At 36.7% G+C, this 20,149-nt stretch overlaps 2 protein-coding genes and 1 pseudogene across 2 annotated transcripts; 1 reads left to right on the forward strand and 2 right to left on the reverse strand.

Annotated features, from left to right (window-relative positions):
• Positions 1-1,494: 1,494 nt before the first annotated feature.
• LOC114711885 (uncharacterized) lies at positions 1,495-14,832 on the reverse strand (annotated as a pseudogene).
• A 111-nt stretch (positions 14,833-14,943) lies between these two features.
• LOC114711857 (trihelix transcription factor ASIL2-like) lies at positions 14,944-16,546 on the reverse strand. Its single transcript, XM_028896283.1, has one exon. The coding sequence runs from the start codon at positions 16,217-16,219 to the stop codon at positions 15,098-15,100; it is 1,122 nt and encodes a 373-aa protein (XP_028752116.1). The 5' UTR covers positions 16,220-16,546; the 3' UTR covers positions 14,944-15,097.
• On the forward strand, positions 16,467-20,116 carry LOC114711886 (acyl carrier protein, chloroplastic-like). Its single transcript, XM_028896313.1, is given in 5 exon segments — positions 16,467-16,631; positions 19,492-19,605; positions 19,768-19,887; positions 20,001-20,049; positions 20,052-20,116. Coding segments are annotated over 5 exon segments (513 nt in total).
• Positions 20,117-20,149: the final 33 nt, after the last annotated feature.

Below are 20,149 nucleotides of genomic sequence, written 5' to 3' on the forward strand. Positions count from 1 at the left end.
AACGAACAGAGCAAATTAAAACGGGAAACATGAAAGAATCATTGAGGTTTACGTATGTATAGAGGCTTTGTAACGTATCGAGACTAATTTATTGTGCATGGACGGCATGCAAGGCAAACGTGGCCGGCTGAGAGCCTATTCCAGTTGAGCACCTTCTTAATTATTCATCATGAAGCTAATTAAGCAGGACTTGTCTTGCCGGTAGGCTTATTTTTTTGTGTTCTTTAATGATATGTTTTTTATTAAAATAAGTTCCTCTGAATTTTATTATGATTCCAAATACTACATCCGGTCCTTAATATAAGACGTTATTTGACTTTTATTTTGATTCTAAATATAAAATCTCAATCCATTTTATCTCTCATATTTATATATTTTTTTTCAATGTAGTCTTTCTAATAATAGTAGTTCTAATTAATACACTAGTAAGAATGTTTTTAGGAAAGACAATATCTATTTATTACAAATAACTAACTTAACTTATTTTCTTAATTTTTTCAAATTAATTAACTAACTCTTATAATTAGGATAGGAGGTAATAGTTTCTGAAGACACAACATAACTTCAGAGCATGGGAAATCAATGAAATGCCGTTATCTGAGTGAATTTTTTTTTTTTAATTGCAAGGTCAACAAACCTGTCTTCCTCTTCCTATTCAAATGAAATGCTGACGATCGAGGACTTTCCAGTTTCCATTTGTCATGAAAGCGTGTTTTGCAAAAAAAAAAATTTCGCGAGTGATTTTTTTTCTTTTTGGATGAGACAAAATAATGGTTCATAAACATGCAGTCATCTTTAAAAGCGAGCTCATTGAAAAGTTTACCTCACCTTATGGGAATTTTGATTTTGATTCAGGTATTCAACCAGCATTTTTTCCCCTAAAGTATTAAAATTTCTTCATTAACAGTTACTCCCTTTGACTAGACAAAATCGTTCTTTTTTAACTTTTTTTTTTGATAATAGAATTTTTGGAAAGGGGTTGGGCTCACCCACGATCCAAGGGCAGGGCGAAATCTCCCTTCCTCCTAGGTCATACCAATGTTGGGCAGGGCGAGCCGTCAATTACCCTCAGGCGTTTACCTAGGCACCCAAGAGCTAGGATGCCTCCCCAAGTTCTTTTTTAACTTTTTAACAAAGGGATGGTGTCTTTTGATCAAGGATCTAGGTTAAAAGTTGCAGATAAGAATCTCCCAATCTCAAGAAAGGGATCTTATGCTGGTATTCCCTCCAGTTCTCTTTTTTTCCCCCAAACTTCCAGTATTATAAATACTTAATAATAATTTTATATAAATTAATAAAGCAAGTTAAAATTAATTGTTTTTCATACAATATCAACATTATCTACAATAAAAATTATTGCTTAGAGAAGGTTGGTTAATTAGTTAAAAAAATTATAATTAGAAAAGGTACTAAGTAAAAATGTTAATGCTTTAAACAAAATATGTTATGCCAGATCTTATAAGAAAAATTGGAGGGAATATTCATTTAAAAAAAAAATGAGTTGGCATCTGCATTAATACTCAATCCAGGAAATACAAGAGGACACAGCATCTTCATTGTTCACTGGATAGTATAATCTGATCCCTCGGAGAGACCGAGTGGTAGAAGGTTTTGTATGCATCGAAGAGCGGCTTCTGAAAATAAACGATGATACTGTTCCTTGATAAAGATAATTCTTACTCGTATACTGTCTATTTCTGAAGCCTGGTTAGATAAATGTGCTTGAAAATAATATAATAAACTCACAATTTTATCATCAACCAAACTCTCTGGCCCACGATTCCCCCCCCCCCCCACCCAAAAAACCTTAATAAGTTTGAAACCTTTTGTGACATCTTTTCGGGATTGATTATAAGATGAATCACCAACAAGAACAGGTCCCTGAGCACTTCCCCATTTTCTCCTCATCTGAGCAGCATCATTCTCACCTGGGTCTGAGGTGGAATTCCATGATTCAGGACTTCCAATAAGAGAATCCACAGAAGCATTAACACCAGAAGATTCATGAATGATGTAAGCGTGAATTCCATGAGACAGGGCTTTCAGTGGTGAGCCCTGCAGAGATCCCACCATGTTGAAAGCAGAAGGCACGGTAGTAAGCATTTCAGCTGCTGTAATAGGGTCTACTTGAGCAAGTGATCTAATGGAATCGCCAATCTCCAATTCAGAATCAGCAGATTTCTCAGATTCCGGGTTCAGTCTTACCTTTCCATTATTTGTATAAGCACAATCTTCAACAATCATGGCTTCAGTTTCATCGTACTCCTCGCCCACAAAATCTTCCCCCTCAAACATGGGCTCATCAAATTCTTCAGTATTCCGAGTCTTTAATGCTAATGAAGCTTTCATCCTGACAAAACTAGCTCCAACACTGGAGCTTTTGTTATTACCCTTTTAAGGAAAGACCTAGGCGAATGATCACAAGGGCCAATATCAGTCTGCACCCTATCAAATTTTACAGACTCCATAGCAATACCATCTGATTTCAAAGAGGAAAACCCCTTCGCCTCTGGACCAGCAGAACTTTTCGGTAAAGGATGGAACTGCTTTGTCTTCTCTTTCTCTTCCTTGATACCTGACATCTCTTCACTGGTGCTCCTACTGCGCCATAGTTTCTCATCTGACAGCAGTTTGCTATTTTACTGATTGCAGAAGAAGGCCTTGTATTTTCTTTAATTAAATCAGAAAAGTTTGGAAAGACTGGGCGGATTGCCCCTTCGCCTTCAAGAAGAATTAGACACTTTTGATACTGTTACTGAGTGAGCCGGGGAAGTAGAGATATTTCTGTTGGGCGAATTTTTCCCACTTTGCCTCCAAGCACAATCCTCAAAAGCTAACTCAATAAAAAGTCTACACTGTCCATTTTTCTTCAGAAAGTTCAGAAGTATCTTCATTCTCTTCATTCAAAAGGGATTCAACTGGGTGCTGTAAAAATGGGGGGAACCTTAAATCAGAACCAAAATTGGTGTCAGTATTTAAAATATCAAAAACTTTCTTTTTTTAATTGTAACTCCAAAAACCATTTGAAGACGTAAGGAATACCTGCTCCTTCTTTTTACTCAAATTGAAAGATCTGAGTTTCTCAGTATGCCGTTGAGCAGCTGATACTGAATCTTCTCTGTCTATAGACCATAAAATCCTAGCCTTCATCTCAGCTCTACTCTGCTCAAGATTATCCTGCATGGCCTTCATTTTAGCTTCCTTCTCTAATCTTTTAGAACTCCATTCTTCCCTCAGTTTGGCATCCCTTTTCTGCATGTACATTTCATAAAATTTTCCCCTGGAATTATCGCCAAAATTAAGATTCAAGAAATTCAGCCTTATAGAATCACCATAATTATGGTTTTTCACCATCTTCACTGGTGCTTTACCATCAAAATTTATAACCTCACTACAGCAATAACTACCAGCGGGTTCAAGCATAGTATTTATGAAAGGCAATTTAGAAGTTGATTCCAATGCTCCAGGTCTTCTATCCTGCGAGTTAACAGACTCTTCTGCAACCCCTTTTTTGTGATCAGCAAAAAGCTTTTCAAGCTCATCTGCTTTCATTTTCAGCTCATCATTGAAAGCCCGATTTCCTTTGGACTGCCTCGGTCTCTGAAATTGCTCTAAAGATGGAATTGTGGCTACATCGACACTACCTTGACTCTCTAAAAGCTCTTCCTAGGAACATTCAACTTCCTGCTTTGATAAGCAACGTGAGTCTGGTCCCTCTTGATTCCAGACTTGCTGATGTGTTCGTAACCACCAGAATGAGGTTTTTGGTTTCTCTTTTTCACAGTATCAGAATCCTCGGCCTTAATTTTCTGCATGCTAGAGAATGAAGAGTTCTTCATCACTTCCTCAGATTCTCCAGTCTGATCAACTTCAACTTGACCAAAAGGAGCTTCCTTAAAATTCAGTCCAAAACCACCGTCAAATTGTCCAAAGAAAGATCGAGTATGACTGTGTGAACCCCTCAAATGTAACTGGGCATCAGTACAATACTTCATCACACGATTACCCCTTCTACCTGAAAATTTGACATCCGATGTTATATCCTGCACGGGGGTGGTGACATCACCTGCAGGGATCTGAGAAGCAACTTGGTCCTTGGCACCACCAACTTCAACGGGGTCAGAAAAGCCACTCGATTTTGTCCCAGAATCAACGGAAACAGAGGAACTGGGAGATGGCGTGCACAAGGAGCTCTCCCTATCCTTTCTCTCCCCAGTCACATCAATTCTCGTGTCACTGATGCCACTCCGTCTTCGCAATACAGACTTCTCGGCAGCCACAACGGGGGAGGCCACAGAAGCATCAGACGAGAACCGCCGGAACTCTGCGGCTTTGCCAACAATGAGTTTACCGCCACTGCCACCGGAGTAAGAATTCTCCCTCTGCTTGTTCTCGAAGAGGTTGATTCGGTCCTGCACGCTGAGGCGCCGCGCAGGCTGAGTCGTCGGATTAGAAGAAGACAACGGCAATGATTCAACCGGGGCCCCCTCGGTCGTCTTCTCCTCAACCTTTTCGGCCTTTTCGTCTTTCTCGGAACCGTTCCCGCGCCGCGAAGCGAAAGGGGCAAAAGGCTTTGGCTGCTGCCACGTGGATTGGTCATGGTGTTGGGCCCCCCTGTTGTGGGACCCCGCAAGAGATTCGGTGGGGTCCTCAATGGGTGTATCCGAACAAACAGATGATGGGAGTTCGCTTTCAACGCCACATGGCTTCCAAGAGGCGGTGAGGTCCGGTCTTCTTTGGTACAGTGACATAAATTTAGTGCAAGCTTCGCTGCACACCCACAGAGAGAGGGAGAGATGAAAATTGTCCTTTAATAACAATATTATTTCGAACCTTCGTCCTTTTTCCCCATTATTTAGAACCTTTGATTCTTAAATCAGCAGTTACGCATAAGTATTTCATAAAGATAAATATAGCATCTTAATATTAACCAAGTTTTTAACCTTTTAATTTTTCTAAATTAATTAACTAGGAGGTAGTAATATTTAGGATAGGAGGGAGTAATACTTTTATTGGCCCATGTTAATTAGTCAATGAAGTTAATGAAGTCATACCAACTTCGATAAATCTTGATGAGGAGTTGATAACAGAAAAGAACCTTCTAACTGCCATACCTCCCATATCATTCTTATTTCTGTCAAAACATTGACTGGTTTTATTGTTTCTTTTTTTTCAAGGACAAAAATCAATATATCACCAATATGTGATGTAAAGGTTATAAGAAATCACAATATGGCATTACTACCCATTTTGAGATGCGTGCAGATACACGAGACACAGGAAAAGTTCTAGGCTTTTATCATGCATCACATGAAAAATCAAATTTGTAAACCTTTATGATAAACTTGTAAGCGTTCGGACGGCCGAAAAAAATTATAAACGTTTGAAATGAGAAAGACGTTGAGAGAGTTTATCAAAGGACAAAAAAATGTTGAGAGGGGTGGGAGAGATTTGATTTAAAAACACATTAACTTGTAGCTGGGGTGGAGAAAGAACTAAAGAAGACACTGGTTGGACCATGACCTTCAAATTTTTAAAATTTCCCTTTTTCTCGGTACAAGATTTTAAAATTTTCTTATTATATGGATATTATACATTATAGGTCTCTCAAAATTTATGAAAACTCTTTATTGAGAAGGTTAGAGGATCAATCCCTCTGTGGCTTAAGGGAAGTGTTTGTGTGGTGTTTGAGTGTGTGAATAGTCCTTATGAAGAAGATAGGATTCAGGAAAACAAAGAATTAGAACTCCTTATTACATGTTTTTTAATTTCAGTCTTCTAATAGTTAAATCCTGGCCCATGCAAGCCGGCTAAGAAGTGAAGAACATTAAAAAATTGCACAAGTTCTATGACAAAAGTAAAAATAGAAGTCCCATGGATTTAGCTTAAATATTATAATTCAGATCCAAATCAAATCTTCATTTCTTTTCATTCTTAATCTAAGCATTCCTTAAGAAATAACCAGATTGACTTTAACAAAGGCAAGGCAGACAATCTTACTTGAGGCGTGAATGACAAGAGCCACGACTTAACCAGAACACAGACTCATATCATTAAGCCTGGCGGAAAACTAAAAACAAAAAGCAATTTAAGAAAATTAAAAATGATAAAGTTGAAGGTGGAAGTTTTTCCTTTGACAAAGGTCTATTCTCAAGTGAAACGATAATTCAGGAATCACCAAAATTGATATCATATAGAATCATTATCCAACTTTATGCAGTATATATTCTTGTGCTCCTACCGATCTTTTGAAAAATTACCACGTCCTCAGAAGCCTTACAGCCTAGTATCATGAGAGCTCAACTGGGAGGTACAAGTTTAATCTCACTTGTAACCTCATGTCATCAGTACTTGCTATTCTAATTCAAGAAAAAAGACACATTTTGTACCACAATTGTACCGGGGATTATACTAATATCAGTTCCTATGCAACCTGGTTATCCCTTGTACCAAAGTTAAGGCATCTCTAGAGTTCACTAAACCAGTCCGGATCACACACACAAGCATACAATCTTAAAATAAGATTTCAGAGTTCTTACTACAAGCGATGAGCACCAAATCGATCTGCAAACTGCTCTAGTTCAGAGACAGAATTAGGATTAAAACCAGCAGCAAATGCACGAGCACAAGCTGAGGCCAAGTCCCTCCCAACAGCAGATAGTCGAACATCAATGGCCCTAAGAAGTTCCTTCCTACACAAGGGGTAAAATGGGTAAAAATTAGATACAAAATCAACAAGAGGAGCAATAGCCATAAAACTGTCAGCTTAGGTAAATAATTTCTTCTCGTCCCCCATATTTTTTTTTTCCATTTTTTCTCCTATTGGTATAACTTTACTAGCAGCTCCACCTACTTAAAAGCTAGGAAGTGAGTTCTGAATGCTTGGGATTGTAAGTTTTTGCATCTTTTTAGAAGAATAAGTCAATATGTGTTCTATTTATACAATAAATCATTTTCGAAACCCACACATGGACAGTAACCCAGTTCTGTCGCCGTATGTGGAGAAATCTTTCTCCTGGTATTACGTATCAACAATCCAATAAATAAAAATCTCCACATCCTATAACTAACTCATGAGTTTGAATTCAATAAGAGGTGGTGAGAGTCTTTTCTTTTCTTTTTCTTACTTTGGCCAGAAGAGGTGGTGAAAGTCTAACATAGCCAATTATTTGAAGTTAAACGGACGCTCCAAATTGTACAAACCGAAATAGAAGATTTTATAAATTCTTGTGAGTTGCAAATGGAACGTTGAAATGAACTCCCACAACCTCTTATCGAATCCAGGTCCTTTAACTCATAGTATCTATTTGAACATATATCAGCACCAGACTGATCAAAATCAACAGGTCATTCCTTTCACCTCTAAGCCCTGACGGTTCATTCAGTCAACAATAAACCCCTCTGTTTCCACTCCAGTATCCCAGAGGCCCAGACAAAGTTCTCTTCCCAGACGACTCAATGAAAGAGGGATGGGGAGGAAAGGTCTCATGTTAGATTGTAAGGGAAAATTTGTCTCTCAATTAGCAATATAGCAGCCCAACCACTGAAGAGTATACAGGGAACTTGTAAGTCGTAATAGACCCAGATAAAGAAAAGACAAAAGGAAAAAGAATACTTGGTTGCGTCGACTGCTGCTGCAGTAGTTCTTGTTCCATCCTCACCTGAGGTCAGGACATCAATATCAATCATGTGAGATCACTCGATTAAAAGAAATTTTCTTCTGTTTGCCATAAATTTAAAAGACATATGAAGGCTCTGTAGACCCATAATTTGTGTCAATACAGTTCTTCAAGGTCAACAAGTAAAATAATAATCCAACAAACATCACACACATACAGCGTCCAATAATATCCAAGGTCTCAATTCACCAAGGTACCTATAATATTGTTTTAATTAAGTTGTATAATATTGCTTTAATTAAGTTGTAAGTGGCAAATAAATAAGAATGCTGATGTCATATTCTTTCTTCTAAATTTACTGCTGAGTCTTCATTATTTTAATTGAGAATGCGTTGCTGACAAAAATGCTTATTGGTCACATGCATATTGTGGCATGAGTTTAAGGGAGCTCATTAAAATAATAGGTACAACTGCGTGCGAATAATCCTGTTGACCTTCTATATTTATCATGCCATTTCTGCAACTTATACTACCTTTTGCTTCTTTTTTGGCATACTTACCCTCATTCCCTCCAAATACATACAGGTTCCACTCATCATGCTATATACAAATACTAAGGACTAATCGAGATTCATGAATGCATAAGCATTTTCTGTTCGAGACTAACCCCTTCAGTCCTTCACTTCTTTCGACAATGATCACAATTTCCAATTTTACTCTCCATCCCCACCCTCTGGCCAAGTCGCACCAGCAACTCGTGCCAGTTGCATGATGAATGACACTTAAAAAAGAAAAAAAACATAGAAGAGCTATACATAGTGATAAGACAGAACCATAGTAGCCATAAAATCATAAAACAACTTCCATATCCAACAGAAGGTGGAGACTTCAAATATTTCTAGTCCATTCAAATTAAAAAGTAAACATACCATCAGCGCCCATGCGCTGATCTCCTGGCCCCTGAAATAACCCACGAAGAATAAATAAGTAAATAGAAAGATTATTCTCTTCAATTTATTGATAACAAACTACGACGGTGGATCAGTAGCTTCTATTATTACCTGAGAATATATTCTTCGTGCAGCTTCTAACTGGGACATCTCTTCATCAAAGGTTATGACCATTTCCAAAACTTCTGGTTTATTAACAAACTGCACAAATCTAGAAGCATCAAAGGGCAAAGGCCGTTCAAATCAGAAAAAACAGAAAGTTTGCTGCATACAAAGGCAGAAAACTCAACAAAGAAGCAATTTCTTCCATTTCCTTTTTTTGACCTTTCAAGCGTTGCTTTTGTGAACCAAGTCTCAGCTTTTATATGTCTCTCAATCTGTAGCTTGATTGGCTGAACTGCTTGTGCAAACTGCTCTTCTGCAACCTTTAAATGAGTTGCAAATGACTTTACGAATCCTGATGTTAGTTTCTCAGTGTTTCCATTACATGAAACAAAGAGTTCACATCTGCCAATTAAAAAGAGAGAGATAACAGAGGAACAATTACATAAATTAACAAGTCAAAACCATTTGAAAATCCAAGGAAGGTCGTTAGCACCTTGAACGCTTTGGAGACAATTGGAATTCAGCATAATCAAGCGGCGTGTCAGACTTCATCTCCATTTACTGAAGTGAACACTATCACTTCTCTGACCTTTTCTGAAAACCAGAGGCATTATTCATCATCATTTTCATTCGTTGACAACCAAAATCATCAAGGTCCACTCAGGATCTTAAAGTCAGATTGTAGAATCTGCACGAAGACTATGAAAGTTGAAAAGAAGAAAACGAAAACAGTTTCAATAGATGAAAAGGTATTTCAGTAGGTAATATCCAAATGGCATATGATAGACATCTACAATTTCAATCAAGATGAAACTTAAATAGACTAATTATTGACCAGATGCACATAAGACAAATCCTACCATCAATGATGCCAACAGACTCACCATATATCAAAACCTACAAACCCATCTCAAAAATAAAAATGCACCAAAGTTCATGCTCTTGCAGCAATACAGAAATCCAAAGTCCCCCAGTGGAATTAGATGAAATAGATCTGACCCAACAAAACCCAGCTCAAATTCTAGAACAGAAAGAATTTATATCCAGCAGACGCCCTTAAACCCAAAATCCACCTCGAACTGAGATAAACCTAGAGACCCACGAGCAAACAGAGTTTTAAGCACACATTTCATAACCGCATTAAACAAGTATGCATGTAGCAAAATTTAAAAAAGGAAGAAGTCCTACTGACAATTACATTAAAAAACTGAGTGTAGAAATGCGGGACGATCGCCGAATTCAATGCAAAGCCAAGAATCAAGGTCCGAGATCTTCGATTGCGTAATCCGATCATCCACTACCGAGTTTAAAATAGTACCAACAATTCGCTCCCTCGTCTTTTTATATCCCCTCTTTTGTCTCCACGGAATGTGCTTTATTATCATTTTTTTTAGTGCCACAAGAACCCTACGATGACAAGATGGTTTTCGCTTTACTCCTCCTTCAAATCACTTTCTACTTTCTCTCCCTCTGCACTGTGGCTCAAAGATACAGTAGAGAGAGAGAGAGAGAGAGATTTGGGAGCCTGAGGGAGAAAGAGACTAGCGATTCAGATTACAGACAATAAATCACAATTGCATTTGTAAATTTGTTTGATGTTAATCACAACAAACAATGAAGTATGAACATGGTTCAAGGAGGTGATCAGTGTGTTTGGCAGAAGTGGATTTACAGTTATGGGGTTGGCTGTAGAATCTTCTCATGTTGGCTGAAATTTTTATCGTTGTGGTGGCGGTTAAATCCAATCGCACATTGATTACTTCGTTGGGCCAAATTTGGTTTGCCGCCAACCAAATTTTATTTCTAATCTGGTCACGACCAACCATAATGAAACCAATCAATTTCATGTCTTAACTTAGCGGTCAAATTTTTTCACCCAAAAACGCATGTAAATGTTTATACCGAATAAATAAATTTCCCCATTTCACCCAAAAGACGGTCGCAAAATATCTAAATTATATCAAACAAATATAATATGAAAGAAAAATCATATTTCCAATTTTAATATAAGACTTAATTGACTACTTTAAAGAAATTAAAAAATTAATTAAATTAATTGATTATAATAAATAAATATTGTTTTTTATAATACATTTACTAATCATGTGTATTACTTAAAATTACTATTTGATAAAATCTTTAACATATACAAATATTACAAAATCTGCTTAAAAAAAAATATAAAAAATAAAATAAATTAGAATCTTATATTAAAACTAAATTAAAAATTAAACAAACTTTTGTACCAAAGATAAGAGGCAGCAAATGGTAAAACATGATAAGGTTAACAAGACGTTAGCTTGTTTCCCATAATATAAAACTATGAGTTCACATCTCATCAACGCAATGCAAGTATGCAATGACTTAATCAAACGGATAATTTGTTTATAATTGTCTCTTATCCTTGTCTTTTCTTTACATATTACCAACACATGCTCGTCTCTTAAAATTCATTTCGCCAAATATTTGATTATATTTTAATTTATTTTATCTTTCATATTTATCTATTTTTTTAAAATAGTTCTAACTAATACTAATACATACGATCAGTAAGGATATTCTAAAAAAGATAATACTTATTTATTATAAATATATCAACTTAATAAATTTTTTTAACCTATTAAAATTAGTTAGTTAAGTTTTATATTAAACAACAATAAACCCCTGCCACATACGACAAAGTAGTCAGTCAATCACACCCAAAAAGTTGAAATTCACTTTTTCAATTATTCGTGTTTTTTTATTTATTCTGGCGGTTTCATCTTTTTTTTTTTTAGCAAAAGATTATGGTGATTTCATCAAATAAATAAATATTGTTCCATGAAACTTAAAGAGCATTTAGATAAAAATAAAATCATAATTTTAAAAATACTTTTACGGTATAAAAAAAAATATATAAATAAACTTATTTCGATTTAAAAAAAATATTTTTAAAAAGTGAATATGGGTTGTTTCAAACACCCCTCCAAAGTGATCCATTTAATTTAATTATTACTATTCGTAGAAGCCACGCTCTGGGTGCCCGGCTCTTGAGTGTGCAGGACCGACCTTCCCAAAACACTACGCTGACACGGTCAATCAATTTCGATTTCAGGAGTCACTGGATTTGAGGTAGATAATACTTTTTGGAAAATTTTGGTTCAAAATTTTTGTTTAAAAATTTAATTTATTAAAAAACTTAAATTTGAACAGGGACAACCATAATTTATAAAGACAATCTTTTTTTTTTGTTTACAACATATCATCAATAATATACAATAATAATCAATATGAAAATCATTTATATATTACAGACAACGGAAGAAAAAGTTGAACTCACATGTCACAGCTGCGCACTCTTAAAAATCTTTTTAGTCAATTAAATTTTTAAACAAGATTTTTTTGCCAAATTTTCCTATTTCTTGTGTGTCCTGGAGGAACATTTACTTTTGAAGTTGTGCCCGTCCTCTGGACACGAGCCATCCACAAATCATCAACCGATTGGATCGGAAGACTCGGTGTTCACGATGTAGTGAATATACTAGAATGAATTCAAATTATAAATACTGGTCGGAAATGTGTCCATCTCTAATGGTGGAATGTGCATTTGCCTCTTGTATGTTTCTACTTCATGTCATTTAGAGCACATAATAAAAGAAAAGGAGTGAAAAACAGAAGCCATTATTCAAAAGAATCATAGGCCTTAGCCATTAAGCCTGGGACAAAACTGAAAACAGAAACAATTAAAATAGGAAAAAACTCAGATAAAATTGTGTCCATCGTATCAAGCTATATCAAATTTTCCAATCACACGTAATCATATATCTATTTTTTTATTGTTTTGTGTATATTTATAATTAAATGTCATTAAATGTTACTATTACTTTCGATGTTTAATATAAAAACTTGTTTGATTTTTATTTTGACCATAAATATAAAAACACAATTCATTATACCTCTCATATTTATCTATTTTTTTAAGATAGTCCTTATAATAATGATAGTTCTAACCAATACATTTAATTAACAAGTATATTTTCGACAAGACAACGCATATTTATTACAAATAACTAACATAACTAATTTTCTTAATCTATTCAAATTAATTAACTCTTATATTAAAGATCGGAAGTAATAATATTTCGAAAATAAGACACATAATCATTGCGATTGAAAAACTTAATATAATACCCTTCCGGTCCTTAATATAAGACCCATTTAACTAATTTGATTAGATTAAAGAAATTAGGTAAGTTAGTTAATTATAAGAAAAGTGACACATTTTTCCTAAAATACCATAATCATCTTTTTTAATACCCTCTCTCCCTCTTCTACTTGATTATGGTTGAAGGAGTATCCATAGGGGTAATTTAGAGAAAAATGATAAATATGAGAAATAGGTCTTATATTTAGGACTAAAACCAACTCAAGAATTGGGTCCTATATTAAGGACCGGAGGAGTATATATATAAAACTTGATATAAATATTGTTCATTAAAATAATATCAATATCAGCAGAGTTGGAGGAAATTTTTCCTTTGACAAACGCCCGTTCTCGAGCAAAACGGTAACTATGGTTTCTCAACCACTACTCAAGCATAGTGCCTCCCTGCTCTTGCTAAAATTGAAATCATCGGTAACAGGATCATAAGCTGAAGACAAGCATTATAGGATCACGTCCTGCAAAAATGCAGAAAAGTCGAACATCGTTCCTCCCTGCACAAGGGGTAATGAAAAATTATATAGACAGAACTTCGATACTCCTGAACATCTTCCTCTTCAAGACTAACCCCTTCAAGTCTCTCACATTTCTCAGATAATTATCACAATTCCCAATCTCACTCTCCACCCCCAGCCTCTGAGCCAGCAACTAAAAGTGGCTTTTTATTATTACCTGAGTGTACCTTCATCGTGCTGCTCTAACTAGGATATCTCTGCATCAAAGGTTATGACCGTATCCAAAGCCTCTGTTGTGCTCAAAAAACCGCACAAATCTAGAACCACCAAAGGGCAAAGGACGTTCAAGTCATAAAAGAACCAGAAATTTCGCTGCATACGTACAAAGGCGGAAAAGTCAGCAAAGAAGCATTATTTCCGTTTCCTTGTTTTGACCTTTCAAGCGTAGCTTTTCGTAAACCAAGTCACAGCATTTTTATGTCTCGATCTCTAGCTTCATTAACCGGACTGCTTGCGCAACCTGCTACTTTTGCGCTGAAACCTTTAGATGAGTTGGAAGTGACTTTGCCAATCCTGATGCTAGTTTCGGAGTGACCATTACTTGAAAGATGAAACAAAGAGGACACATTTGCCGATTAAAAAGATAAAGAGAGATAACAAAAGAGAGATATTGAAAAATTACAAGTCAAGACCATTTCGAAACCAAAGTTTGTCGACACCTTGAACGCTTTGGAGACAATTGGAATACAGCAGAATCAAGTTCAAGAGGCATGCCAGACTTCATCTCCCCTTAGTGAAGTGATCACTGTCAATTCTCTGACCTTTTCACAAACCAGAGACATTGTTCATCATCATTTTCATTTATTGACAACCAAAATAGATCATCGAGGCCCACTCAAGAAATCCCAGTCAAATTTTAGATTCTGCGCTGAGCACACGCTATGAAAATTTGAAGGCAGGAAAACGGAAACAGTTTCAACATTCAATAGATGAAAATGTAATTTGGCAGTTAATATCCAATTGGCATATTATAGACATACACCTTCAATCAAGTTGAAATTTAAACAGATCAATTATATACCAGGTGCCCACAAGACAAATCCTACTTGCTATAATGCCAACACACAAATCCTACTTGTTATAATGCCAATACACGCCCTAGATTAAAGCCTACAAGTCAGCCCATAAATAAGAGTGCACCAAAGTTCAAGAATTTGCAGCAATACAGAAATCCAAATTCTTCGCAACAGGAGCGCGCCAAAGTTCAAGATTTTGCAGCAATACAAAAATCCAAATTCTTCGTAGTGAAATTAGATGATGCAAATCTGATCCAACAAAAGCAAGCTCAAGTTCTAGAACAGAATGAAATTATATCCAGCATACACCCTTAAACCTCAAATCCAGTTCCTACTGTGCTAAACCTAGAAAACGAGCAAACAGAATTTTAAGCATACATTTACGAAAAAGTATTTAAACAAATATGCATGCAGCAAAAATTTAAAAAAATTAAAAAATATATACAAAAAGAAAATAAAACTACAAACGGAAAACGGAAAGTATAAACGAGGGACGATCGGCGAATTCAATCCAAACTCAAGATCAGCTCCGAGATCTTCGATTGCGTAATCCGATCTTCCAATATCGAATTTAAAATAGCACCAACAATTCGCTCCCTCGTCTTTTTAAGGGATAAATTTACAGATACAGTTAAGGGATAAATTTACAAATACACTTAAAACTACAATAACGAGCGTTCCAAAGAACAGTCTAATCCAATCTAACCAGGTTATCACTGTCACTATGATTGTTAATGTTACTGTTGATGTTGCTGGCGTTTCCTCCTCCTCCTCCTCCTCCTCTCTTACCACGCTTCAGCTGCGATAACTCCAGCTGGGTCTTCATGAAGAACTGCATTCTCTGCAATTCCATCTCCTTGGAAAATTTCATCCTCTGCTTCTCCATTTCCACAACCTGCTGAATCTTCGAGCTCTCTGCTTTTTCATATGCTTCCCCAAATTTCAGTATCGCCTGCGTCAATTCCCTTATAGCACTTCCCCAACCTTTATTCTTCGTTTCCACAGGCATAGCATCAGAATTGATCACTCTTGGCATTCTAGGTCTCTTCGTCTCATATGTACCAGGTGGAAAACTATCACTCGAAACAGGTGACGATTCTCTCTCAGATGGCGACGAATCTGAGTTAACTGGAGCACGCTTTCGCAACTGTATCTTCTGGCTTGGCGTCTTCATCCGAAGCTGGGGCTTCTGAAGTCGTTGATGAGCCTGATATGGATTCTGATTCACAGCACGAACTCCTACAGGAATTCCCAGAGGCACTTTCTGAGTTGACAAACTGTTCGCCGTGTTATTTCCGGCGGCAGCGCCGCCGCCAGACCCAGAAATTTTCGCAGTCGGGCCGATCAACTGGTCCAATCTCTCGTAGAACGGCCATTTACTAGGACCACCACCAGCCGCGATCTTGGACTTCTCCAGCTTGTACTTCTTCTTCACAGTGTCGATCCGATTCTTGCACTGAATATCAGTCTTGGGGGTTTTCCTGTAGTCTTCCCTGCTACTCACGATATCCGCAACCTCCTTCCAGTGCTTCTGCTTCAGATTCCCCCTGCTCAGTTCCAAGTACCTCTCACCCCACGCGTCGATCAACACCGCCGTCGCTCCTTCACTCCAGCAATCCTCCCTCCCTCCTCCACCACCACCATTACCCTTCGGCTGCTGGTGCTGGACCGGAAGCGCCAGTGCCAAGCTGTTTTGGGGAGGCGACGGCGCCGGTGCAGCCACCGTGACCGTGATCCGACCGTTGGTTCGCGGCGAACCCAGAGATTCGCTGGCCGGCGAGCGAGGCGACTGGATCTTGTCGTCAGCTTCCATAATTTTCCACCGCCGACTTGCCAAATTGCAGGGAAACAGATAAAGAGAGAGAAGGGGAGAGAGAGCGAGAGAACGAAATTAGGGTTTCATAAAGTTTTGGCATGACCGGCGATATGCGGACGCTTTTTTCCTTGTGTATGATTATTATAATTTCAGAAATGGTTGAACTGACGGCAAGGGGGAGGGGCGGGGGTTTGATTTGACGGCGTCCGTCGGGCGGGTATCCCATTAGGGGACACGTGGAGCGATGCAATTGGAAGGCGCCGAAAACTCCGTCAGCGGCATTGAGGTTGATTTTTGCCGGCTTCGTAGGGGGACCTTCTGCGTTATTATCGTGTGTTTTAAGAAGTTGACGATAAACGCCCATCATTTTGTGTCCGAATTACCGATGCTACCTCCTACGGCAGCTCCGGTGATATCCCCATTTTAGCCCCGTTCTTATCCATCACATTTCTTGGGCCCAATTTTATCCAATTATCAATCTGGCGTTTTTCTTTTAATAAAAAATTTATCAATCTCGTTACTAATTTAAAGTAAAAAATATTTTCTTTGCAGGGAAAAAAAATACTTGTTAAATCAATTACCAATTTCTTAATTGAAGTAGAGAATTGTTTTAAATTTGAAATGTTATACCATATTCAAACCATTCAAATTTATTTTAAATATTTTTATTTTAATTTAATAATGTGAAAGGATGAAAAATATAGCCATATTCCATTCATAAGATAAAAAAGTTAAAATTCAGAAAATAATGTCTAAATCTAATGAAAAAAAAATTTACCACTCTTCAGAAGAATAACAAAGAATATATTCTTATCTGCAGTTTATACAATAAACAATTCTAATCTCGACTTTTTTTGTATAAAAATAAAATTAGAAAAATAAACATACTAGTTATCTCATCTAGTGAGCGGGGGATAATAATTTATAGTGCTATATATTTTTGTTCATAAAAAGGTTCTTTCATTGCCATAACAGCGGAGGCACAAATTTGTAGACGTAGACTGTTCATAATTTTCAGATGTTTTGGAAATGGAAGGGGGACAAAGACGATAAATAGGGGAGGGAGGGAGAGGGGCAATGAGGTAATTATAGAGAAAGGGAAGGAGGGAAGGAGGGCGCGTGAGTTGTCGATTCAGCGGTGCCGCACAGGGAGATGGGAAAACCGAGAGAGAGAGGTGGGGGGAAGGACGAAAACGAAAAGGGACGGGTGGGACACGTGGCGAAGGCACAGATGATGATGGCCGGTGGCCGGTTACGTAGTATAAGAGTGCAGAGAAGCAGGTGGCCCCTTCTCTTTCAGCCCCCAGCTTCGGCTTTCTTTTTTGTTTTTTTTGGTAGTCCCGGGAATACGCAGTGTTTTGGGGCGTCACGCCTTCCCTATTTTCCTAGATTTGTATTGGGTGATGGTCAGTTTTGATGAGCACCTTAATCTGGGCAATCCAGATTTAATTTTTATTTTATTTTTTTTAAATAATTATTTTAATAAGTACTCTTTCTGTTTTTTTATTATAAGAGACAAATAACTAAATTATGTTGATCAAAAAAACAGTTAAAATTAGTTGAGGACAATTAATGTGTAAAAAGTATAATGTTTTTTCCAACAATACCCCTATTAATAAGGAGAGAGAGTATGAGAGAGAACAATTAAATTATTAAAAGAAATAGAAGTGGGAGGGAGGGAGAGCATGAGTTGGAGACAAAATAAATAGGGGTAAAATAGAAAATCAATACAAAAAACTAGAGACAACTTTTAAGTGTCTCTTATATATGGGAACATGCCATAAGTATCAAATGTCTGTTATAATAAGGAACGGAAGGAGTATAAGATAAAAAATAAAAATAATCTTTTAACTATCATTCTTTAAAAATATAATGTTTTCTATTTTTAAATAATTATTTTAAAATATTATATATGGACAATCCATATTAGATCTGGGCCGTCCAGATCTAATCTGGACGGCCCAGATTGCTCATCAGGTGATGAGCACTGAATGCAGACGCTATTTTCTTCAATATTCCTTATAGGAGTATTCTCTTTCAGGCCCATGTCATGATTTCATTTTATGTTAAAATTGGTACTCCTTCTGTCCTGAATATAAAACCCTTATATTAGTATGTATAAAGGTTTTATATTTAGGACCAGAAGAGTAATTTATTAATGATTTTATTTAAAAGTACATTTTATTAATTAAGAGTGAGTTGATTAGAACTTAGTATTAAACAAATGGAGTATTAAAAGGTCATAATTCTTCTAAGAGAACTGGAGTTTTTTAAGTGAAATAAAGATATCCCAACTCACAACTCTCCTCCTAATAAGCATGTTTCTCGATATTCAAATTTGTATTCTCTCGGTGAAACTACTACTACCTCAGCCAACAGTATGTTGGTGGAGAACTAAAGTCTTTAATTGTATTTGAATATTTATTAGTTTTGACAATTTTCTCTAAAAGCATTTTATAAGCTGAAACAATGGGAGTATTTTATGTTAATTGATTCTAATTTTATTCCTGAGCTGCACCTATTCTTCCAAGTTCCAACGTTGTTCCTAAGCATGTTCTACGTTAAAACAAACAAAAAAAATTGAAAGGGAATGAAAATATAAACTTTTTTGGTTTTATATTATTAAATATATACATGCATATAAAGTATAAACATATCAATGTCATAATGTGACGGGTGGCGCTGTCACTAGTGGCACCATGATATTTTTATTTAATTTTTTTTTAAATATAGGAGCAAGAGAAAAGCCCACTAAATGTCAAAAATTCGGCGTGCAAAATCAAATACAAAGCAAAATGGCTGCGTTTGTTTTGAGGATCTCTCTCTGGTGCACTCCGCCTGCTTCATGGCTCACTAAGCTCCATCCCTTCGTCATCATTGATTCAACCTCTCAAACTTTCCCCAGATCTTCTTTTATGTATTCTGAATCTCCAAACCTCCAAACTTAGCTTTTATTCTTCTTCTGCATCATTTCTCTGATAAACCATGGCCTCTTCTGTCTTTTTTCCCTCCTTGACCTCTCTCTCCTCAACTCTGCCGTCAAATCCACAGGCCATCGTCCCATTAATGGCCTTTCTACTTCTGTAAGGAAATCGCATTTCACTTTATTGTTGAACCCACCAAATGACTAGGGATAACATCATGAGTATTTCAATGGTTAAGTTGGAAGATACTATACTGTAAATTATAAACTGAAAGTTCACCAAATTGTAATGGATCTTAAGGTGGGAACTCATTGACTGCTTCTTATATTTTTCTTTCATGGGCAGGGTAGTTCCATGTTTGGAGGGTTAAGACTTACGCATAAGGTTCAGTTGCAGATGGTGACAACCAGAGAGTTCTCTCTTTCTCGCAGTTTTGCAACTAAAATCTCATGCTCCACTGTAAATGTTTCTTGAACTTTTTCTTATCAAATTTTTTTACACAAGCAGTTTGGACAAACCAAATCAATCAAATGTTCATTACTGGCATATGCATATAAAGATAAAGTCTTGTCGAAGCAAAATGTATTAGCCTTTTAATGTGTTTTATGTACCAAGGTGCAGGCTCAACAAGAAACTCTGCAAATTGTCCAAAGCACTATTGCAAAGCAGCTTTCTGTTGATGAAAGCACTGTGACTGCCCAAACTAAATTTGCAGATCTGGGTGCTGATTCTCTTGACACTGTGAGGCCTCTTCAATCATCATCAGATCACACTATTGTAAGTAAGATTTCCTATATGAAGCGAAGTCCTTTCTAATTTGTTTTGGTTTGTCTTGTATGTAATATTCAACGCAGGTTGAAATTATGATGGCTTTAGAAGAGAAGTTTGGGATTTCCGAGGAGGAGCTGAGAATATCTCCACCATTCAAGATGCTGCTGATCTGATCGAGAACGTGAAGGATCAATCCTAAAACCCCACACACCGTCCAGATTAAAGACTCATT

This window comes from Neltuma alba, unplaced genomic scaffold, assembly GCF_004799145.2.
Source record: "Neltuma alba isolate B1F8T4 unplaced genomic scaffold, ASM479914v2 tig00011322_pilon, whole genome shotgun sequence".
NCBI classification, from domain to species: Eukaryota; Viridiplantae; Streptophyta; class Magnoliopsida; order Fabales; family Fabaceae; genus Neltuma; species Neltuma alba.